At 44.4% G+C, this 24,576-nt stretch overlaps 1 protein-coding gene across 1 annotated transcript in view; it reads right to left on the bottom strand.

The window, feature by feature from the left end:
• LOC126415487 (phospholipase B1, membrane-associated-like) overlaps window positions 1–24,576 on the bottom strand; it is a 139,823-nt gene that overhangs the window by 64,983 nt on the left and 50,264 nt on the right. The window contains exon 3 of the mRNA XM_050083433.1: window positions 1,720–1,933. Within this exon, the coding sequence (XP_049939390.1) occupies window positions 1,720–1,933 (214 nt within the window). The remainder of the gene's footprint in view (window positions 1–1,719; window positions 1,934–24,576) is intronic.

Raw genomic sequence — 24,576 nt, 5'->3', positions numbered from 1 at the left:
ATCAGGAATGTTTTAATCTTCTTTCTCCGTTTCCCGTAAGTTTACTTTTTACTTCATCTAGGAACATTATCTCAGGTACTGGTCAACCTAGAAGTCTGAAATTTTTATGACGTAGTTACATAGGTCCCTATTACATACTGAAACAACGATTTTTTAATTACTTGATTTACAAAAGACTTAGGGGTGATAGTCTAGTAAAAAGCGATGGAAAAAATTTACTTAAAAATAAATGTACAATATCTCTGTAAGAAAATACTTTGACAATAAACTGTTGTTTCAGTATTGTTGTTACATATGAATGCACATACAGTAAAATTTTTACCTCTCTGTCTCCAGTAGTTTGTGAGAAAATGTTCCCTATAGTAGGCATATATTAACATTGCGGGGATAGGTGATTCCGAATCCCCTTAAGAACGGTTCAGACAAGGAGGTGGATTACCCCCAATCCTCTTCAACATCTTAATGGTACTAAATAGTGAAAAGCTGGGGAGAGTCTCTTAATTTGGAGGAATAAGAGAAACACCTCTTGTGCGGAAAAAACGGAACCTGGAAGTGAAGCGTTTAGCTTTTGTCGACGACCTCGCTCTCTTAATCAAGGGAGATAACGCTCGAAATATGCTTGGGAGTCTTCACGAAATCACAGACAAAACGTGTCTTCAAATTTCATACGACAAGACGAAATATATGTAGCACAGGCACCAAGGAGAGAGAGATGCACGGAAGAAAATTATGGGAAGATGAAGAGGACAGAGAAGTTTAATTACCTGGCGGAAGGGATGCAACCCAACGGATTGTATAAGGGGTTAAACAGAGGAAGAGCCAGAAAGTAAGACGTGGCCTACAAGCCAACACAGAACAAGTACAACAAACGGATGTCATCCTACAAGACCAAAAAGAGACATTATAACTCGGTAGTACAACCTGAAGGATTGTACGCTTCGGAGTGACATACTTTAAATAAAGAAGGAGAGCTTAAAGAAGACGGAGAGAAAGAAAGAAAGAAAGAAAGAAAGATTTTGAGGAAAATACTCAGACCACAAAAGAGTACCGATGAGACTTGGAAGAAAAGGAAAAACGAACTCAACAAGTACACTGAAAAGACAACACATACAACGAGGAAGCGGAAGGTCTACGGATACCTACCAAGGATGAATGAATGCAGACTGTAAAAAAGGACCGTCAGCTACATCGTGGGTTTAAACTCCGTATCTAAATGGGTAGATGGATGCAGTGGCATTTGGAATTACGTCACAGATGGTCCACAATAGAACAGAGTTAACAGTATAACATCATTCAAAAAGAAACCACCAAACAAGAGGCCTAAACGGGTCACTTCCAGGGAGGAGAGAAAGAAAGAAGTGAAAGAATGAACAGAATATCGGAGGAGATGAGAAAAAAAGCCAAGAAATTTTAAGTTCTTTGCGGTTCAAATGTTCCAATGTGTCTGAAAGCTTGTGGGACTTAACTGCTAGGGTCATCAGTCCCTAAGCTTACACACTACTTAACCTAATTTATCCTAAGGACAAACACGCACACACCAATGCCCGAGGGAGGACGCGAAACTCCGCCGGGATCAACCGCACATGACTGCAGCACCATAGACCGCTCGGCTAAACCCGCGCGGCTTCTTTGCGGTCAACTTTTCGCCAAAATAAGAAACTACAAAAAAAAAAGTGTTCTAAGAGTACTTGCTACGTGACGACACATAGGCGCCCTTACCAATGGACCAGGACATGCCCCTATTCTCGATAGCGACCTGCAGCAGGTTGGCGGCGACGTTGCCGTAGCCGGCGGTGAGGCTGTCGCCCAGTGCGGCGATGACGTCGATGTCTCCGGGCCGCAGGCGGTGCACAGAGTCCGGCGGGGAGGGCGAGCGGCCGAGGCGAGTGTCGCACGGGAAGGGCCGGTCCGAGGGGACCTCCGGCTGCAGCATCTGCAGGCACGCCCAACAGCAATCAGCGTAGCCGCTTATGGAATGTCTGTCTGCTCGAGTTACTACTGATACCTCAAGTAACATTCAAGACTCTATTTCTACTTGTACAGGACAGACAAAATAAAATTGCCACCAAAAATATCTAACGCACATTTACATAGGCAATCCAACTTCCACCTACCCCACATGCGGATGATGTTATGTTTACTTTCCTACCTTAAGATGCATGAAATACACTACTGGCCATTAAAATTGCTACACCAAGAAGAAATGCAGATGATACATGGGTATTCATTGGACAAATATACTAGAACTGACTTGTGATTACGTTTTCACGCAATTTGGGTGCATAGATCATGAGAAATCATTACCTCTGGCCGTAATAACGGCCTTGATACGCCTGGGCATTGAGTCAGACAGAGCAAGGATGGCGTGTACAGGTACAGATTCGACATGGTACCACAGTTCATCAAGAGTAGTGACTGGCGTATTGTGACGAGCCAGTTGCTCGGCTACCATTGACCAGACGTTTTCAATTGGTGACAGATCTGGAGAATGCGCTGACCAGGACAGCAGTGCAACATTTTCTGTATCCAGAAAGGCCCGTACAGGACCCGCAACATGCGGTCGTGTATTATCCTGCTGAAATGTAGGATTTCGCAGGGATCGAAAGAAGGGCAGAGCCACGGGTCGTATCACATCTGAAATGTAACGTCCACTGTTCAAAGTGCCATCAATGCGAACAAGAGCTGACCGAGACGTGTACCCAATGGCACCCCATACCATCGCGCCAGGTGATACGCCAGTATGGCGATGACGAATACATGCTTCCAATGTGCGTTCACCGCGATGTCGCCAAACACGGATGCGACCATCATGATCTGTAAACAGAACCTGGATTCATCCGAAAAAATGACGTTTTGCCATTCGTGCACCCAGGTTCGTCGTTGAGCACACCATCGCAGGCGCTTCTGTCTGTGATGCAGCGTCTAGGGTAACCGCAGCCATGGTATCTGAGCTGATATTCCATGCTGCTGCAAACGTCGTTGAACTGTTCGTGCAGATGGTTGTTGCCTTGTAAACGTCCCCATCTGTTGACTTAGTGATCGAGACGTGGCTGCACGATCCGTTACAGCCATGCGGATAAGATGCCGGTCATCTCGACTGTTAGTGATAGAGGCCGTTGGGATCCAGCACGTCGTTCCGTATTACCCTCCTGAACCCACCGATTCCATATTCTGCTAACAGTCATTGGATCTCGACCAACGCGAGCAGCAATGTCGCGATACGATAAACCGCAATCGCGATAGGCTACAATCCGACCTTTATCAATGTCTTCTCCTTACATTACGCATCACAACAACGTTTCGCCAGGCAACGCCGGTCTATTGCTGTTTGTGTATGAGAAATCGGTTGGAAACTTTCCTCATGTCAGCACGTTGTAGGTGTCGTCACCGGCGCCAACCTTGTGTGAATGCTCTGAAAAGCTAATCATCTGCATATCACAGCATCTTCTTCCTGTCGGTTAAATTTCTCGTCTGTAGCAAGTCATCTTCGTGGTGTAGCAATTTTAATGGCCAGTAGCGTACTTTTGGAGCCAGTTTTGCAATAGGCATTCGGAAAAAAATGAGCGGGAGGCTGTAAAATGAAAGACACAAAACTGATCGTCATGCCATTGCCTAAGGAAGACGATGCTAAAGCCCCGAACTCGCCACTAGAGGGACATGGACACACATCCAAGTGACGACAGGGTGAATATGTACATGCGTCGACCGCTCATTGCCCTCTTTAGTGCCTAAAACCGAGAAATTAAGGTTTCAAAAGAAGAGAAAAGAGGCATGCTGCATTTCGTCACAGCGGAAGGAATACGAGGAATGGAAATTCAACGAAGAATTGCACAACTATATGGAGAGTACCGTATGTCCGTTCCAACTTCGACGTTCAGTCTCACCTCTGGGGCAATGGCTAAAAACGTAACTCGCCGGTCTCCAGTAATGAGAGCATCCTACTGCTAGACGACAGTATAGGAAATATGATGTAGTTTTCTAGATCTCGCGTCATTAGCCGACAACGTCCGTCCTCCTTTGAATCGCTTCTGCCTCGCCTTGGCCCTTGCAACGGACATGCAGTGTTCTTCGTATATTTGGGCTATTCTTTGATGGATCTCTGTTCCCCGCACTCTTCCGCTGTTAGGAACACGCTCACCCCTTTTCTCTTCCTTTAAAGCCTCCATTTTCCAGTTTTCAGCGCGACTGAGTACAGTGGACGATCGACGCGTGATTTTGCTCACTCTGTCGTCACGCACGCGTCTGCCCGTGTCCCACTAGCGGCGAGGATGGTGCTTCGGCGCTCTGGTAGGGAGCACAGATTCAGCGGTTCTCCTTTCGCTGACTCAGACTTGTATCTTTTTGATTGCGCGATATATTTTGCGACCTGTAATTAATTAATGAGTGTTTTACTGAGTTTAGTGTTACTTGTGTAAACGGTCATATATCACTGGAACATCTACCGAATGGCTGAAATATGTTGAACCACTGCCAAGAAAGAAGTAAATAAATACCATCTAACTCCTTCCGATTTAATTTCTCCAGTATTCTCCAAAATTTTAGAAAAGTAACACACAAGCGCCTTCATAACAACCTGTCTATGAGTAATACATTATCTAAGAGAGTTCCTATATTGGGAAGGTTACTTCAAAATAAGCGCAGTTATGTACTTAATCCATTAGAAAATAAATTACGGGCTATTGAAGTATTCGCCGGCCGGAGTGGCCGAGCGGCTCTAGGCGCTACAGTCTGGAACCGCGCGACCGCTACGGTCGCAGGTTCGAATCCTGCCTCGGGCATGGATGTGTGTGTGTCCTTACGTTAGTTAGGTTTAAGTAGTTCTAAGTTCTAGGGGACTGATGACCTCAGAAGTTAAGTTCCATAGTGCTCAGAGCCATTTGAACCATTTATTGAAGTATTCTGTGCTTTCCTCCTCCCTCTCTCTTTGCACATCACCTTCTCACCCCTTCCACTGTTCCTCTTTCCTCCCTTCTCTGATCATCTTCTCCTCTTTCCTTCCTCCGTTCATTTACTCCAACCCCCTGTGCTAATTTGCTCCTTACTTGTCTGTCCGTCTTATCCTCCCCTTCTCTCTGCCCATCTCCTGCTCTTCTCTTTCTCCTGTCGTATCACACTATCCTTTTATCGGTCTCCTAGCTCAGTACCGGGCATTGCCACGATATGTATGTGTTCCAGTCTTCTATTATTCCAGCCCCTCCTTCTCATTCTCTCTGCCCATCCCCGCGACCCTCACTCTGTCTGGCTCTTCCTGTACTTCTGTTTATCTCCTCCTCTTTCTGTTCGTCTAATCCTAGCCCCTCTCTCTGTCCATCTGTCCCTCCCCATCCGTCCATCCGCTCCTTCCCCCCCCCCCCCCCCCCCATGTCTGATTTCGGAACGCTCCGCTTGCCCGCGAAAGGCAAAGGTTCCGAGTTCGAGTCTCAGTCCGGCACACAGTTTTAATCTGCCTGGAAGTTTCATATCAGCGCACGCTCCGCTGCAGAGTGAAAATCTCATTCTGGAAACATCTCCTAGGCTGTGGCTAAGCCATGTCACCGCAATATCCTTTCTTTCAGGAGTGCTAGTTCTGCAAGTTTCGCAGGAGAGCTTCTGTAAAGTTTGGAAGGTAGGAGACGAGGTTCTGGCAGAATTAAAGCTGTGAGGACGCGGCGTGAGTCGTGCTTGGGTAACTGTTGGTAGAGCACTTGCCCGCGAAAGGCAAAGGTCCCGCGTTCGAGTCTCGGTCCGGCACACAGTTTTAATCCGCCAGGAAGTTTCGAGCATGACCCTGTTGGAACAACATATCGCCTTCCTGTTGCAAGAACGACAGAAGAACGGATCTAACAAGGTTTTGCACGTACCAAGCGCTGGTTAGCGTGCCCTCCAGAAACAACAAAGGCGAACGACAGCTGTAGCTTATTGCGTCCCAAGCCCGGGTGGGGCCAATGTGTCTCGGACCAATGCACTATACGTGACAGTGATCACCAGGTCTACGTCATATGCTAAAACAATCAACGTTTGCTGGCAGACAGAATGTGCTTTCATCGCTGAAGACCACAGCGCGCCATTCCAAGTGGTCCTCTGACGGCACAAGTGGAGCAGTGCACATTTATACTGTGGAGTGAGCGGAAGACGGACTAGAGGTGTGTATTTCCATGCTCGTGTTGCGTCAGTGGTGCATCGATGCTGCTATCAGTGGTCACGTCAACATTTTCATACCCGTAGACGGAATTCTGCACAGCCGCGCAGCACAGATGCCCACTAGGATCGTCGCACTGTAAAGACAGCATGGCAGATCGTACAATTACCACAGCACAGATAAGAGGGCTTGTGATCCCAGACGTGTCGACATGAAATGTTGTGAACCTGTTATTAACAGTGGAGTAGACACAGACGGCACTCTGGTAGCTATATCGTTATGCTATCTGTTGGCGGGCGACATTATCAGTACATATACTATCCTCAGGTGGCATATGCCATCATCGAGTTAAAATGTCATCTTTCCATGTGTACTAATTCTTTTTCTGCGGCAGTGTACACACAGTATTCAGAGCAGCGTTTCTTTCCCGAAAATGGCGTGATTTATTAGGTAATTCGACTCCGATGTGGTGAGTACTTGAGCAAGTGGCGATTTAGCTTTCTTTAGCGCAGAGAAGATGCAACAACTGCATGCGTAAAGGAAGCTTCGAGGTTTGCTGAACTAAAGATTTCCTACATGCATGTACTTTGGTCTGCATCCCCGCAGCAGTCCCTTAAGAGTATAAACCGCGATGGTTGCTCCCGAAACTTCACTGAGGGCGATGATGAAAACACTACACAATAAAAGGAGCGCTAAGAATCGGGTAATAACCAGGAACAGAACATAAGAATATTCATAAAAGTTCGGCGACCTAAATCTGAATAACTATTTGTTTAGCAAACACTAGCATGTTGCTACAAGAAAACTTCACGAACTTATAGCAGTGCTGCTTAGATAATACAATCTACATTTAACGGGACAGAGACTGTTTAGAATTGAATGAAGAAATAATACTAAAACAAACGCAAGGTTATGAAGTCAGAGTAAATATTCCGTATACAATGTACTTCAGTTCAATCACTGTTCCATAACTTTACTTCTTTACGTTCCTGTTTATAAAGTCAATAGTTTTACTTCCTCAAGGAAAGATTGTAAACACAATCACGACCTACGATAGTATATGCCAAGGTCGCTTCTCTCAGCTGCAGCTGCATCAAGGTGCTTCCCCGTTGCGTTCGGCACGTGGAGGATGGTGACTGCGTACTGGATGAGAAATACTTCTTACATTTATGTGTTTTGTATTAACCGTCTATCTTGCACATTTTCCTCATTTGTCGAGCAGAAACCTGTCAGTTGCTCTGTGTTAATAGATATATGAACCTGTTCATTGCGCTGCCCGTGTGGCCGAGCTGTTCTAGGCGCTTGAGCCTGGAACCGCGCGACCGCTACGGTCGCAGGTTCGAATCCTGCCTCGGGCAGGTTAGTTAGGTTTAAGTAGTTCTAAGTTCTAGGGAACTGATGACCTCAGCTGTTAAGTACCATAGTGGTCAGAGCCATTTTTGAACTCAACTTCAACATCGTACCGTATACCAGAGCGTCACCAGCACACACAGTCGCAGACTGCTGCTCACCCTGTCCACCAGATCATTTACATGTGTAGAAAATAATAGCGACCCATCACACTTCCCTGGGCCACTCCTTACCATCTAGGAAAATATACTGGGTTCTGTTAGTTAAGAAGTCTTCGAGTCACACACATATCTGGTATCCTATTCCACATGCTCGTACCTTCCTTAACAGTCTGCAATGAGTCACAGTGACATAAGCTTTTCGGAAATCTAGGAATATGGAATCTGCCTGCTGGTCTCCGTCGATTGTTTGCAATATATCATGTCACCCCTCTTGGCCTACCAGCAAACAATGCCATACGACTGCTTTGTTCTTCTTTAGTATGACCCTTCACCTCGAAACTGATGCATCCCGTTTGTGACAGACCATGAGTGTAGCCATGAAATTACAGATTTCAAGGAGGAAGGAAGAAAAATTAGAGTTTAACGTCCCATCGATGAGGAGGTCATTAGAGATGGAGCACGAATTCGAATTAGGAGAGGATGGGGAGATTAAAATCGGCCGCTAACTTATCAGAGGAAACGTCCCAGCATTTCCTAGAGCGATATGGAGAAATCACGGACAACTACAGTCCTAATGGGGATTAAATTCTTTCGTATATCCTTCTATTTCGGATGGTGTTTAAACAGTCGTCCTCCCGAATACGAGTCCAGTTTGCTAAACGGTTTGCCACCTCGCTCGAAAATTATAGACTTGTTCATATACACAAATACATTACATTAATTGCTCATTGTCGTATCTTCACTGACATTAATTTTTATGTATACGTGTATAATCCTACCTAAATAGGAAGAAAATAACTCTACTCTGTCGACAAACAAGTAGGATTTTATGAGGTACCAAATTCTGTACTGAGTTTGTGAAGCAACTGGCCGTTCTTCTAGCAGTAGTTTACTATATGTTGCTGCAGCAACAGTACTGCAGAATGTTGCAGATAGTTCCAGTCTATAAAAAGATCACCGCCGAGAAGTACGAGTATAGTATCTGATCAAATGTACCCGGAAACCTCCAAGTGGACAATAATATGGGGCCTGTCCGCCCTTCGGCTTTATAACGGCACCAACTATGCTGGCCACACTTTCAGCGAGGTGTCTGAACGTAATGGTAGCCCATTCTTCCTCGGGAGCCAAAACCAGAGAAGGTGTTGACGTGAGACGCTGGGATCTGGAGCGACATTCTTACTCATCAATTGGTTCAAATGGCTCTGAGCACTATGGGACTTAACATATGAGGTAATCAGCCCCCTAGAACTTAGAACTACTTAAACCTAACTAAGCTAAGGATATCACACACATCCATGCCCGAGACAGGATTCGAACCTGCGACCATGATGTTCTTTTGGTTTCAGGTCGTCACTCCGGACACGCCAGTCAGCTTCAGGTATGTCTGTGCTTTTGTCTGGAAACTATTCCCTCAAAGATACTGCTTTATGACAGCGTACATTGTCATGCCGACAAAAACAGTCATCACTTTCTGTCTGTTCTTGGTACTGTACGCAGTACTCGATGCTGGAACATATTTGTATTGTCATGTCTTTCCTCACTACAATTTTTTATGCGCAATAAAAGGACTACAACCACGAAAAACTCCTCAATAACGCAACACAACCTCCTTCATACTTCTCTGTTGGCACTACACATGATGGCAGATAACGTTCTACAGGCATTCACCACACTCAAACCCTTCCATCTTATTTCCATAGGGTATACCGTCATTCATCAGCCAACGGCCTTGCCGCAGTGGTAACACCGGTTCCCATCAGATCTGCGAAGTTAAACTCTCCCGGGCTGGGCTACAACTAGCATGGATGACCAACCAGTCTGCTGAGCGCTGTTGGCAATCGGGGTGCACTCAGCCCTTGTGAGGCAAACTGGGGAGAACTTGGTTGAGAAGTGGCGACTCCGGTCTCGTAAACTGACATATGGCCGGGAGAGCGGCGTGCTGACCACATGCCCCTCCATATCCGCATTCAGTGACGCCTGTGGGCTGAGGATGACGCGGCGGACGGTCGGTACCAAAGGGCCTTCATGCCCTATAGGGACGGAGTTTAGTTTTATTACCGTCATTCATCACCCAATATCTCTTGTTTCCAGTCATCTATTGTCCAGAGACGTAGCTCTTTATTCAGCCTCAAGCGACGCTTTGCACTGACTACAGAAATGTGTGGCTTATGAGGACCTGTTTGATCGTTACAGCTTATCCTTTTTGAATTCCCTACTCACTGTCATTGTGCTAGCTGGGCTGTTGGTAGCACTCTGGAACTCATAAATGGTTCCTTCCCCTGATTTCATGCGATTTTTTACAGTCACCCTTCGCAGTGCTCGAGGGTCCTAGTTCGTCATTTCATCAGAGCTGCTTGGTCCTTGTTTAGCTGTTGTTGTTCTTCGTGTTTCCACTTCACAATTACATCATCAGCAGTCGACTTGAGCAGCTTTAGAATGGTTGAAATGTATCAGATGAATCTGCTACTCAGGTGACATCCAATGATTATCCCACATTCGACGGCAGGGAACTATTCTCACCGACCCATTCTGCTGCTGCTGCTTGTCTATTTACAACACTGTACTCCCCATCTGCTTTCATACTTGTGAGTACACCTCTCGTGGCATATAGTGATCAATTCCGCTTTGCGTAGTGGCGTCCGTGTTTTAGATCCGAAAGTGTATTGCATTGTTCCCCATGTCTTGTAATACGTCAGACGCTCGTATTATAACCTTCCTGGAGCCCTTAACAACTCCTACGTGGGACTCAAGATTGTTTCCGCAACCACCGAGTATGTGAAACAAAGATTCGTCAGTATGTGAGACCTCGGAAGCTGCAGATAAACTTTGATTGATGCCATGTTTCTTGACTTCCAGAAAATTTTCGATACACTTCTAAAACGACGTTTAGAAAATACGTGCATGTGGAATACTCGAACAGATACACAGATGAAATGAAGACTTCCTTTGTTTCACTTAGTGAGGAAGCAAAAATAGCGTATGTCTAACTAAAAAGTAGTGTGATAAGACCACTGTAGCAAATGCACTCCTCGGATATGCTGCTGGATGCTGCTGGACGAATCCCGCAATATTTCGTCGATAGCACTGTTCGTCATCTCCAGGTGGTGGTGGCTGCTGCTGACACTGCTACAAGACACGACTGATGACTGTCGAGCGCCGTCGTCGATATTTATCAGGCGAGGAGCAGGCAATACGCGTGCGCGGAAAGACGCTTGCAGTTGGGAGGAAAGCGGCGCTCCTAGTGGCCCCTACCGGGAGCCACTGAAAGGTCTTCCGCACGAGCGCTGTGGGCAACGACTGTGCTGCCGGACGCTCCTGCGGCTAAACACTGAATTAAATCTCAAGAGTGCGCTGAATCGAGTCATGGATCGTAAGTTACTGTTTCTTCTGTTTTGATTTAATGGCAGCCAATGCTGGATTCCAGGCCTCGCTTAATTGAAAACCTGCTTCTCTGTTCATAAGACTGTCCGCCGTTACGGATATGTACGACCCTCCTTAAGAACACAGTCCCAGAAAGATGATGCTGAGGATAAAACTTCAGTCTTCCTGTGAAACATGCGATGCCTCGTGTCCAAGCAACGCTCCACTACCGCTGATATATGAGGTTGCCCAGGCGTGTGTGGTGATGATGTTCAACACAACGATCTTGCACAGTTCTGCATGTCCGTCCAATACAAGATTTCTCACATTGGCAGGGGATCTCATACACGCCACGTTTCCTTAGGCCAAGATCATCTTTCACTGAACACAACCGATTCCTCAATTTTGCTGATGGCCGAAGAACACACTTGTTGTAGTGTTTCTTGAGGATTCTTTCTATTCTTGAAGACACGCCGCCGAAATACGGCAGGAACGCCTCGGCATCGTCGTTTAAATCCCTGCTCTGAACCTGCTTAGAATGGAATGCATAGCGTATCTGTCAAACAGAATAGCCGGTCTGTTGGAATGTCGTTCTTAGGTGTTGTAGCTTATCATGCCGCCTGTGCGTTTCTGAGACCAGAGGTTCTACGTACTAAAAAGCGAAAGACGCTAGCGCATTGTGCAGGACGATGGCAGCTTGCGGTCTACAAATATAACTCTGTCTGAGTTGGTTTTCGGTAGACACTACGTCCCAGTGCACCGTCGGCTTTTCTTCTAACCATGACATCCATGAATGGTAAGATACTATCTTTCTCCACTTCCATGGTGAACTGTATATTCGGATGGAGCGAGTTCAGATGCCGGAGAAACACGGGTAGTCTCTATTCCGTGGGACCACACCCCCAACTGTATCGTCTACATACCGCCGGAAGCAGGAAGGTGTGATACTTGCTGACTGTAGTGCTTTTTCCTCAGTCTTCCATAAAATAGTTGAGCATCATGGGAGACAGGGCTTCCCATGGCGACACCGTCCACTTGTTCCAAATATTGGTTCCTGAATAAAATAAGTTGAAGTAAGCACGTGCTTAACAATGCCACTATGTCTTTCACAAACTTGCTGCTGATAAGCACTAACGAGTCCTGCAGAGGCACTTTCGTGAGTGAAGACATAACGTCAAAGCTAACGAAAATATCCGACGATTATAGCTTAAGTGTCTACAGGCGGCCTGTGAAGTTCTCTGAATTCTGGATGTGATGGTTACATTTGCCTACGAGGGACCCCGACAGTGAAGTAAGATATTTATCCAGGAAACAGGTTGGGCTTCATTGCTGAAGAGGAGACCTATCCTTTCGTATATTCGGTAGGCTGCATAGTTCTGGCCGAACTGCAGCCTCTTGTTGCAAACTCAAATGGCTTTAGTTAGAATTCTTCTAGAGAAGGTGTAATGTTCTTCCGTGGAGCCTGCCCGTCTGATCCCCTCTTACTTGTGATAAGCAGGGTCGTCGAGCAGTGCCTCTATCATCTTTGCCCACAGCGCACGGGCGGAAGGCCTTTCTGCGGCTCCTGGCAGGGGGTCACTAAGAGCGCCGCTTTCGTACAACTGCGAGCGTCTTCCCAAGTACGCATATTGCCTATTCCTAACCTCATAAGTCAATGTCGCTGATCGATTATAGTCAGCCGTGTCTTGTAGCAGTGACATCAGGATCTATCCCCAGCTAGAGATGTCGAAAAGCTGTATCGACGAAATACTGTAGGATTCGCACATTATGATCCGGCGGCAAACCCGAGGAGTGTATTTTCAACATGTTGTTGTTGTTGTGGTCTTCAGTCCTGAGACTGGTTTGATGCCGCTCTCCATGCTACCCTATCCTGTGCAAGTTGCATCATCTCCCAGTACTTACGGCAACCTACATCCTTCTGAATCTGCTTAGTGTATTCATCTCTTGTTCTCCCTCTACGATTTTTACCCTCCACGCTGCCCTACAATGCTAAATGTGTGATCCCTTGATGCCTCAGAACATGTCCTACCAACCGGTCCCTTCTTCTTGTCAAGTTGTGCCACAAACTCCTCTTCTCCCCAATTCTATTCAATACCTCCTCATTAGTTACGTGATCTACCCATCTAATTTCAGCATTCTTCTGTAGCGCCACATTTCGAAAGCTTCTATTCTCTTCTTGTCCAAACTATTTATTGTCCACGTTTCACTTCCATACATGGCTACACTCCATACAAATACTTTCAGAAACGACTTCCTGACAAATCTATACTCGATGTTAACAAATTTCTCTTCTTCAGAAACGCTTTCCATGCCATTGCCAGTCTACATTTTATATCCTCTCTACTTCGACCATCATCAGTTATTTTGCTCCCCACACAGCTAAACTCCTTTACTACTTTAAGTGTCTCATTTCCTTATCTAATTCCCTCAATATCACCCGACTTCATTCGACTACATTCCATTATCCTCGCTTTGCTTTTGTTGCTGTTCATCTTATACCCCCCTTTCAAGACACTGTCCATTCCGTTCAACTGCTCTTCCAAGTCCTTTGCTGTCTCTGACAGAATTATAATGTCATCGGCGAACCTCAAAGTTTTTATTTCTTCTCCCTGGATCTGAATACCTACTCCGAATTTTTCTTTTGTTTCCTTTACTGCTTGCTCAATATACAGATTGAATAACATCGGGGAGAGGCTACAAACCTGTCTCACTCCCTTCCCAACCACTGCTTCCCTTTCATGCCACTCGACTCTTATAACTGCCATCTGGTTTCTGTACAAATTGTAAATAGCCTTTCGCTCCCTGTATTTTACCCCTGCCACCTTCAGAATTTGAAAGAGAGTATTCCAGTCAACATTGTCAAAAGCTTTCTCTAAGTCTACAAATGCTAGAAACGTAGGTTAGCCTTTCCTTAATCTTTCTTCTAAGATAAGTCGTAAGGTCAGTATTGCTTCACGTGTTCCAATATTTCTACGGAATCCAAAATGATCTTCCCCGAGGTCGGCTTCTACCATTTTTTTCCATTCGTCTGCAAAGAAATCGCGTTAGTATTTTGCAGCTGTGACTTATTAAACTGATAGTTCGGTAATTTTCACATCTGTGAACATTTGCTCTCTTTGGGATTGGAATGGAATTGGAATTGGAATTTGCAACATATCCGTTGGAAAAGCGTGAAAAGTCACAAGACCACTGTCGTTCACGATACTCATAAATGACCTGTTGTCTAGCATTTGTATAGCATCTGCATGCCTACTAGGCTGTTCGTGGATGTCGTTGTGTACAAGGAAATGACATCGTTGGAAACACGAGAGTTGCAGGCCATCAGCGCCCTAAGAAGACAAATGGCTTCTGACGCAACATAAACAAGTGTAATGCAGAATTAGTAAATGCAGGGACACTTACGTTTCTGTGTGACTACGTAATCAGCAATTAGTCATTGGAATGAGTCCCAGCATGAAGGAGTATCTGCTGAGAGAGAGTTAAGGTGGAAAGACTACGTATATCTCGTCAATGGGCAAATTGGAAAAATCTTCACGAAGTGTAATTCACTCAGGAAAGAGGTCATAGATCTTCAGTACTATTCTTCCGTCTGTGACTCTTAATAAATTAGATAAAGGGAAGGCATGGAAGAGATTCAAGGAAGAGGTGAGTCTCAGAAATAATAAATTGCACTTGGAAACGTTGTAACAAAGACAATTTGCTTCTTGAGAAACATAGCCAGCAAAATTCCGAGTCCTCATGTTCTAAAATAAGCCAAGAAACATCATCTGTCTGCGTAGGCCTTTTCGACATAATTGTTGGTGGACTCCTCGGGCTTCCAGACGGTTCGTAAAATCAACGACTTGATATTTCGGGGGATCAACTTGTTCTTCATCTTCAGGAGAGAAGCTGCTGCTTACCCCCGCTGAAAACTGATGCCAAGGCTGGAAACGGTCGTCCTATATAGTGCATTTTAATTAACAGAGACAATAATATTTCCCTTAGTAGAACGTGGAACCTCGTACTATCTCGCATCAAACACAATGTTGTTAGGTGCGGCCGTTACGAGTGTTTGAGGATAATCTTTGAATGTGATATGTCGTTGGCGCCGGTGTTCTACTATAGTCTTCGGGGCACTGCCTGTGGTGGGCAGCGCAAACGACGTGTATGGTACGGGGGCCTGTATGGACGATGGTTTCCAGCCTTGGCATCACGCTCGCTTACTCATCTCATTCCGAGTTACGATGCGGCAGAGTACGGACCTGAACGAAGAAGCTGAAGATGTGGCGAATCGCCGTCCGACGACTCTTGCCTCGTCGGCAGCCCCTTTCGGCCCGCTATTTACAGTACCCGTGGTTCGGAAATGGACGAAACTCTGGACGCGAGTTTAATCTCAAAGAAGGTAAACGGACGAATCTCCTGTTTCGCAAGTTGGACATCGGCACAGGCGCCCACGTTCTGCGGAGGGTGCTTGGCGCATGTTACAAGTATTGCCTATCGCGTCGCCATTTTTAAACAGCAACGCCACCGCGATCCGGGCGAGATGGCTTTTTTGCGCTTTCCGTCTCTTGTCCCCGGACGTTCGCAAAAAATGGTTCAAATGGCTCTGTGCACTATGGGATCAACTGCTGTGGTCATAAGTCCCCTAAGAACTACTTAAACCTAACTAACCTAAGGACAGCACACAACACCCAGCCATCACGAGGCAGTGAAAATCCCTGACCCCGCCGGGAATCGAACCCGGGAACCCGGGCGTGGGAAGCGAGAACGCTACCGCACGACCACGAGATGCGGGCAGGACGTTCGCAACATTCTGCTCCTACACCTGCCGCCAAAGACCTTATGATGTCATGTACCGTCATCTCACCAGCCGTGGACCAACTAGCTGCTGTGGGAGACATTTCTGACGCAAATATGGCTTTCCTCATGGGAATTCTTCGTGAGGATGAATCACCAAAACATAAGAATGTGGTGCACAACTCATGCCGCTGCTGAAGAGGTCACATCTTCGTCGGTGTCTGGAGTCTCACTGACTGGAGTAGAATTGTCTTCAGTGATGAGTCCCGCTATGAACGAAGACTCGTCTAGAGACGTTCCAGACAGCGCTGGGATACCAATCTCACTGTCACCCGCCACATGGCCCGACAAACAGGAGTGATGGTGTGGGGTGCCATTTCTGTTCATAACAGGACCCTTTAGTTGTTATATGCAACGCCTTTATAACACAGCGGTACGTCGACAATATTCTACGCCCAGTTTTATTGCCTTCATGGCAAGCCAACCTGTGCTTATATTTCAGGAAGGTAACGCCCGCCCGCCCACGGAGAGAGTTTCTACTGCCTTCCTTCGTGCTTCCTAACCCTACCTTGACCATAAGGTCTCCGGATCTCATCCCAGTTGAGAAATTTGGAGCATTATGGACAGGGCCCTCCTATCATCTCGGGATTTTGACGATCCAGCGCAACACTTGGAGAGAATTTGGCATTATGTCCCTCAGAAGGACATCCCATAACTCTGCCAAGCCGAAAAAACTGCTTGATAAGTGCCTGACTTGGACCAACCCGTTTTGTTGAATTTGTGTTCTTTCTCTTGAATAAATCATCCACTTGTTCTGAAATTGGGATAATTTCTTGTCTGTATATGTGTGTCAACTCTACGATTTCTGTCCCATTATGATAATTTCTTACCGGAGCGGTTTTTTTTTTTTTTTTTTGTCTTAGAGGGTATTTTCAGTAATCATCCCACATGCGCACTGTCAGCGGCAATGCATTTTGGAGATCATTTAAGAAACATTATTATCTGCAGTGCTCATTCTTCACTAGAAGCAGCAGTTCCAGCATATTATCAGTTTAGCTGCATGTAATCAGGAGCTGAATCACGACAATCTGTTTGTTTCCATTTACGTAGTGGAAGAAAACTAAGTGTAAATATGCCTACACACGATTTAAATATTCTTACATGCTATTCCCGTAACGTAGAAAATGTTGCTGTGAACTACACGTACCATCGTTTGTATCAGAAGTTGTCAGATCAATAATCCACAGGTAGCAAATGCTAACTGGATACAAAACCAGCTCTGAAGACGAGTGCCTCGAAGACCATTGGTAAATATTTTTACCATTATTCTCTTTTTACCGGCATCTCAAACCTACCAACCTAGAAACATACAAATGGTATTTACATTCATCGGAGAAATTGTTGTGAATATATTAATACCGATAAAATCGATTTTCTGTATTAAATAAAGTACGCCATAACCTGTATGATGAATGGTATACACTTCCACCAGTGGCACTTAAATGGTTAAAGCTGGGTATTGAAACTTTATAAGCAAGCTTTCAGAGGATAGTTTGCATCTATCTTTAAGCGCTTGGCATTTCAGTTTTTCCAGCATCAGCGTGACGTGAGTCGAAGCAACTCTGACCATTAGCTCTACCCCTGTTCGTTGACGCAAAATAGCTACTTTTGTCTTTCGTACGGAGCCCATACAACTGATCAGTATTCTAGGATGGCACCCACGAGTGTTTTCCAACAATTTCCTTTGTGAACTGATTGCAGTTCGCTAGTATCACACCATTTAACATAACTGCCAGCGGCTTTATCTACGCCTGACACTATGTAACTGTTCTACTTCATATCCCTATAAATTGTTACATCCAGGTATTTGTATGAGCCGGCCTTGGTGGCCGAGCGGTTCTAGGCGCTACAGTCTGGAACCGCGTGACTGCTACGGTCGCAGGCTCGAATCTTGCCTCGGACATGGATGTGCGTGATGTCCTTAAGTTAGTTAGGTTTAAGTAGTTCTAAGTTCTAGGGGACCGATGACCTCAGCAGTTGAGTCCCATAGTGCTCAGAGCCATTTGAACCATTTATTTGTATGAGTTGAGCAATTCTACTTGTGACTCTTTGATATTGTAGTCTAGCGTGGTATGTTATTTTCGTTTTGCACAATTTTACATTTCTGAACATTTAAAAGAAGGTGACAGTCTTTGCATCACTTCAAAATCTTATCAAGATCTGACGGAATATTTGTGCAGATTTTATCAAGTAGCACGTTGATATCTCTACCTATAATATATATATATATCATCCAGAAGGGGAGAGGAATGTGACTTTATTGCAGCCAAGACTCAAATTTCCAGAGAACTCGGCACTAAGAACCCATTTTTCAATATGAGGTCTGGATGCTGCAGTGTTTCGATTAAGATTGGTTGATATGGGGGAGTGGACGAAACAGATTCAACTGAGAAGGCTGTTATATCCTATCCCGAGACAATCAGTTTCCTGCTCGCATATCGTTATTTATACAGCTGTTGGTAGTCGAGTACATAGATAGCGATATGTGTCCGCCTTGGCGAGAAAAACTCCATTAATTTATACAGTTCCAGGAGATGGAATCGTTTGGAGGTACTCAGTCCTGTGGATATCTAAACAGAGACCAAATCTTTGCAGGCGATCGGATCATGTTTTGACTTGAGTTTTAAGAGTCTCCGTGGATCTGCCGCAAGCACCACATCATCAGCGTATGGTAATGTCCACGGTAAACGCACCTATAAGTCGCGCGTTCTCGTGTCCATTACGGTAACAGAGAGCAGTGGAGACAGATGTCGGAAGGTTTCTACCAAGGATTTTCAACTACGTGCGCATCCTGCCTAGGTTGTGCCTATAATTTTGAGTCACATATCGCATAGACGCATTCCTGAGCTCCCAAATATTGTAGGGTTCGATTAGCGCCCTCTACGGTAAAACTATATATCAAATAACAACTAAAGCAGGGCCGGCTATGGAGTGCCAAACTTCACGCGGGCGGGGTGTGCAGGACGCGACAGGGCAAAAGCCAGAGTGTCTCGACTTTGTTCGTCCTTATCTCTAGTACCCGGAACAGCACGACTGTCTTCAGTCCCTCAGAATCGTCGTGTCACCGCTGTTTACCTTTCGCTATTTGTTCGTCGTATGGAGGACATTCACAGATACAGCGGCTATTTGCACGAAAAGAGGCACTAGCGATCTGTCGTCACAACACTTTAAAAATGAGGAGATTGACAGAAGAGGCACATAAGAATTCTCAAGATATACTATGCAGTCACATAACCGACCTGTACTACAAACTTGCCTTGAACGATATTACAACACCATGCAGAAAGATTTTAAAGATGTAGTTGGCAATGAAGGAGCAAAAGATTACAACGTTCGACAGATGGGATTCATTCTTCTGTACATCAATAAGCATCTTGTTTCAGATTTGCTTGCATGGAGCACGTGAAGAAATTGGCGGTACGAATAATAAAATTTCTAAAGTTGCGCATAATTCCGCTGTCAGCTGCAACATTTTTCGTCGGAACTAAACGAAGACTATGGAGACTTAATATATTACTGCAAAGTCAATTTTCTAAGTCAAGGAGCATGCCTGAAATGATTTTTTGATTTAAAACTCACTGTTGTTGAATCTATGAAGGGAAAATGGGTGCAGAGACGAAAATCAGAACATCCAGAATGGATTGCAGACCTTGCATTTTAAGAGGACTTTAGAGAAACCGCGAGGTGTGAAGAATTCATTATGACCTTGAAAGAATTAAATGGATAGTTTCCTAAAAGTTTTGAAGACGCTGCCAATCTGACATCTGTCTTGGATCTGTTTTCTAGACCGATTGCCGCTTCAATTGAAAGCATGTGCATGTGCAGATGTAACTGACTGATATGCAAGATAATTCCCGTTTTAAAGACAAATCCTTTAACGTTATAACTGTCCAGCACGTTTACATCGCTTTTCTCATAGTTTCGACGTCTCCATAATGATATACTTATATGGATGTGGTGTCTGTTCTTTCGGACATGTCCGGAAGAAAACAGGCACCATTGATGACCTGCAGATGTCTAGAACGAAATTCGAATTAATTGAACACCTTCAGCTGCTGACGAACGTTGATATATATCAACGGAGACAGGTGAAAATGTGTGCGCCGACCGGGACTCGAACCCGGGATCTCCTGTTTACATGGCAGACGCTCTATATATCTGAGCCACCGAGGGCACAGACGATAGCGCGGCTGCAGGGAATACCTCGCGCACGCCTTCTGCGTATGTCCACACACTACATTCGTAATGTCCCACCCAAACATACTCATTACTCATGAAAGACATTCTTACCAAGTCCCGTAAGAGTTCGGGGAATATATGTGCATCCGCACAGAAGAAGAAGGTCATGGCCGGTATTGCCAGAACTATATACTTGAATGGATATGGTGTCTGTTCTTTCGGACATGTCCGAAAACTTATAAGTTAACAAACTGGAACTAATTAACATTTACTCTATTCAAGGCAGGTCGCTGACCGCTGAAATACGATTTCGCATTGGTCAAGCGATTTCCTGGTTCGTATTTCTTCCACCATCGGAATATCGGTTCGTCACATTCAACAAACTGTATCTTGTATGAAGGCATGGTCTCCTAGGTGAAATGAATGCCTGTTATACCACACCAACAGGTAAGTTCCAAATCTTTATTTGTAATTTGAAGGCTGTTCTATATCGATGAGAATATTCTAATGTGCTACGGAACGTCTGTTTCGTATACCTTTCGTGCTCAGACAGCAATGATTATTCATCAACTAAAAGCATCTAACGACAAATCACATAAGTCGTGAAAGATAGATCCAAATTTGTGTGGGTTATGCACATCCTCTGATAGTGTTGACCACACAGGACCCAAAACCTGCTTAATTCAGTCTGTCAGTACCTCTATCATGTGATTTACAGAGACTCTCCGGCGTAGTATTCACACAAATGTAAGGGAATGAATCGACACCTGAGCCTCTATCGTTACGTGTATGGCCCAAAGCCTGGGAAACACGGCTCTGGCGTCCCCAGCGACGTAGCGCTTCGCCAGTGTGACCTACGGTGAAGGGTTGGTTGTTCATCAACAGCAGTACTGTTACTTGTGGCCGATATTTTGTTAACTTACCCCGTTATGGCCGAGGGGCTGCATTCGGCAGTTGGGTCCGCTTGGTGTATGTGGCGGACTCGTTGACCGTCAACGGAGCGGCTATACCGTTGGAAGAGGGTGTTTGCTTCCTGATTTGGCAACGGCGAGTCACTGGTTGTATCCCTGAGTATGCTCGCTCTTAATTTCACCCAGGAACTATGTGGAAACCAAAGTGAGCATCTGCTTTACCACCATCGCGAGATAGGAAGGAGAATTTTGGAAGATCTCTGTGTTCTGCATAACGTTTTGCTATACGGGTTATCGTGACACATTGTGATGCAATTTTGTGTGGTCCCGACCGGTGTGGGCGCATTGGCTATGTTATGTTCTTGTAAAAAGCAAATGTGTCACTTCTTGTTAAATCTTTGCAGGAAGTTCTGCCTCACATTTGGAGGAGGATTACCTTGTCAGTATATATGGTGTAGACCGGCGAGTTTGACATTGTCCGTATGCAATCTGTTTTATTTGTGTTTACAGTGTACAAAAAATTGCTTGCCGTCGGTGCCAGTGACAGAAGTACTGCTCACGATTATTATCACTTGACTTTTCACTAGTTCCATGCAACTTCGGCCTTACCTGGTATTTATGCTTTTGTGGCTCCTCACACTGATGGCTGTTTAATGACTGCTCTTTGGTGTAATTTTTACTTTCTTTATTTTAATATCTGGATATTAATATTTGATATTCTTTATATATTTAAGTCCAAATTTAATTCTGTGTGTCTGTCTAAGTTGTATTTAAAAGAGTAACGACTTTTGGTATGTTACAGAAAGCGTCTGCTTTGGGCATTGCCATTGTAAGAAATTTAAAGCCTTAAAAATAGCCTAGTGGCCTTTTTCCCTAAAGCTTTCTGTTCAAGAGCTGCTTGAGGCGAATAGTTAGATATTGATGTTTCTTGTTTCAGCCTAGCAGTCACAGGTAGTTGGCAAATGCGAATTCTTTAAAATTTTGTTTATCTCGGCTGCCGACTAAGATGAGCTCCTAAATGCAGTTGTTTTAAAATTGTATTTAAACGCCTCGGTCGCCGTCAAGGCGCTTATTTACTTACTGTGTTTCTTTATTCTATTGCTGTTTAAAGCGGCTAATAGTTACAATTATTTATCATATTTTATTGCTTGTGCCCTCTCAATTCTGAGTGTTTGCCAGAGCGGAAAAGTTAACAGGGTATAAATTGCTTTTCTAAAGTGTGCGTCTGGATCATCAAGAGAGCTAAAACTTCGTGGTTTTTTTTAACTTTGATCTTGTTGTTAAATGAAGTAACTGATACTGTATCAATTTTTTCATCCAGCTGCTTACCACTTACCAGCCTAGCAACCCGACCATCTAAAAATTGACAAGATTGACAAAAGTGCCGATAATACTGAAAGTTAGTCCCAGCAAATCACTGCACGTAAATGGATGTAGTTGGGTACTCCCGGTAAAACTGTTTAGATTGTCCAAGCGATGATTCGTAACTTTAAGATAATCATCCGTAAGGTGAAGGCTACCTCACCCAAGGCCACAGTTTATGGTCTTCTTAATACGTATCTTATTTCCTATTCAGAGTGCAGCAGCCAAAATAGATATTCCGGGAACGTCGTCATCGCCACTTGAGCGTCCAGCGGCTTGTTAAGTCTCCCTTTATTCAGATATAAGCACTTGTGAAGCCTTGACAGTGAGTAAGAGCAATTGCTGCGCTCTCCTCGAGACCTTGGCGTTCGTAGTAACAAATCAGCACAAACTTTGCTCTGTAACGCTGGGTAAACTGTTGATGGAGGACTTCTCTACTTCTACAATAGTTCCTGTTAGAGTTGCGCTCTACCAAAACTTCGGTTTAGTAGTTTTCCTGCAGTAAATAATTGACGTTGTAAATGGTACGATTACCGTAGGTATTGGTAGTACCGGTAGGAAAAGAAACGTAACTGTGTAAGAGAAAATCAGGGAGCCGACGACTTCCCTTTGTTTTCGTTTGTTCGTTTGTGTTGGACGTAATTAGAACCACACAGCAATCAGTGTTAGTTCACCGTTTATTTTATTTCCTTAGAAAACATAAATTGCATTTTAATATGTAGTAAAAATAGCTGATCGCGCTTTTATGTACCAAAGCTAGTACTTCTGATGCAAGCGCAGTTTACATGCACAAACATAAAAATATAGAATTATCGATATTATTTTGTATGCAATAGAACGTTCTTCATCATCATTCAAGGAAGGAGTTTCCTTTTATTATTGATAAGTCGAGAAATTGTTTATCAATAATAGAAATATGTTTAATATAAGCTCAACCAAGTATTGAAGCGAAGTTCGATGTGTTTTTGCTTTGCATATTTTTTATTTTGCATTTTTGAGGTAATTGAGTTCTCTAGAACTATACGATCAACCTGTATTTTTATTTTTACTACATGTCTCTCTATTCCACTCTACAAATTAGCATTTTCCGATAAACCCTGAATTCTACATCGATAACTTCAATTTTACTATATTTTTAAGTAACAGACGTGGGGGGTATCCATGTTGTTGTTGTTATTGTCTTCAGTACTGAGACTTGTTTGATGCAGCTCTCCATGCTACTCTATCCTGTGCAAGCTGCTTCATCTCCCAGTACTTACTGCGACATACATTCTTGTGAATCTGCTTAGTGTATTCACTTCTTAGTCTCCCTCTACGATTTTTACCCTCCACGCTGCCCTACAATGCTAAATTTGTGATCCCTTGACGCCTCAGAACATGTCCTACCAACCGGTCCCTTCTTCTTGTCAAGTTGTGCCACAAACTCCTCTTCTCCCCAATTCTATTCAGTACCTCCTCATTAGTTATGTGATCTACCCATCTAATCTTCAGCATTCTTCTGTAGCACCACATTTCGAAAGCTTCTATTCTCTTCTTGTCCAAACTATTTATCGTCCATGTTTCACTTCCATACATGGCTACACTCCATACAAATACATTCATAAACGACTTCCTGACACTTAAATCTATACTCGATGTTAACAAATTTCTCTTCTTCAGAAACGCTTTCCTTGCCATTACCAGTCTACATTTTATATCCTCTCTACTTCGACCATCATCACTTATTTTGCTCCCCAAATAGCAAAACTCCTTTACTACTTTAAGTGTCTGATTTCCTAATCTAATTCCCTCAGCATCACCCGACTTCATTAGACTATATTCCATTATCTTCGTTTTGCTTTTGTTGATGCTCATCTTATATCCTCCTTTCAAGATACTGTCCATTCCGTTTAATTGCTCTTCCAAGTCCTTTGCTGTCTCTGACAGTATTACAATGTCATCGGCGAACCTCAAAGTTTTTATTTCTTCTCCCTGGATCTGAATACCTTCTCCGAATTTTTCTTTTGTTTCCTTTACTGCTTGCTCAATATACAGATTGAATAACATCGGGGACAGGCTACAAACCTGTCTCACTCCCTTCCCAACCACTGTTTCCCTTTCATGCCCTTCGACTCTTATAACTGCCATCTGGTTTCTGTGCAAATTGTAAATAGCCTTTCGCTCTCTGTATTTTACCCCTGCCACCTTTAGAATTTGAAAGAGAGTATCCATGCAGAACAAAAATGTTTGGTAGATTATGTACCTTTTTATGTATCCTCTCTCAGTTTCTAGACGGTTCAGCGCTTCTGGCTTCTAGGGG

The sequence above is a fragment of the Schistocerca serialis genome, chromosome 1 (assembly GCF_023864345.2).
Source record: "Schistocerca serialis cubense isolate TAMUIC-IGC-003099 chromosome 1, iqSchSeri2.2, whole genome shotgun sequence".
Taxonomy (NCBI): domain Eukaryota; kingdom Metazoa; phylum Arthropoda; class Insecta; order Orthoptera; family Acrididae; genus Schistocerca; species Schistocerca serialis.
The sequence above is the reverse complement of the archived record's forward strand: the minus strand, read 5'-3'. Positions and strand labels throughout refer to the sequence as shown.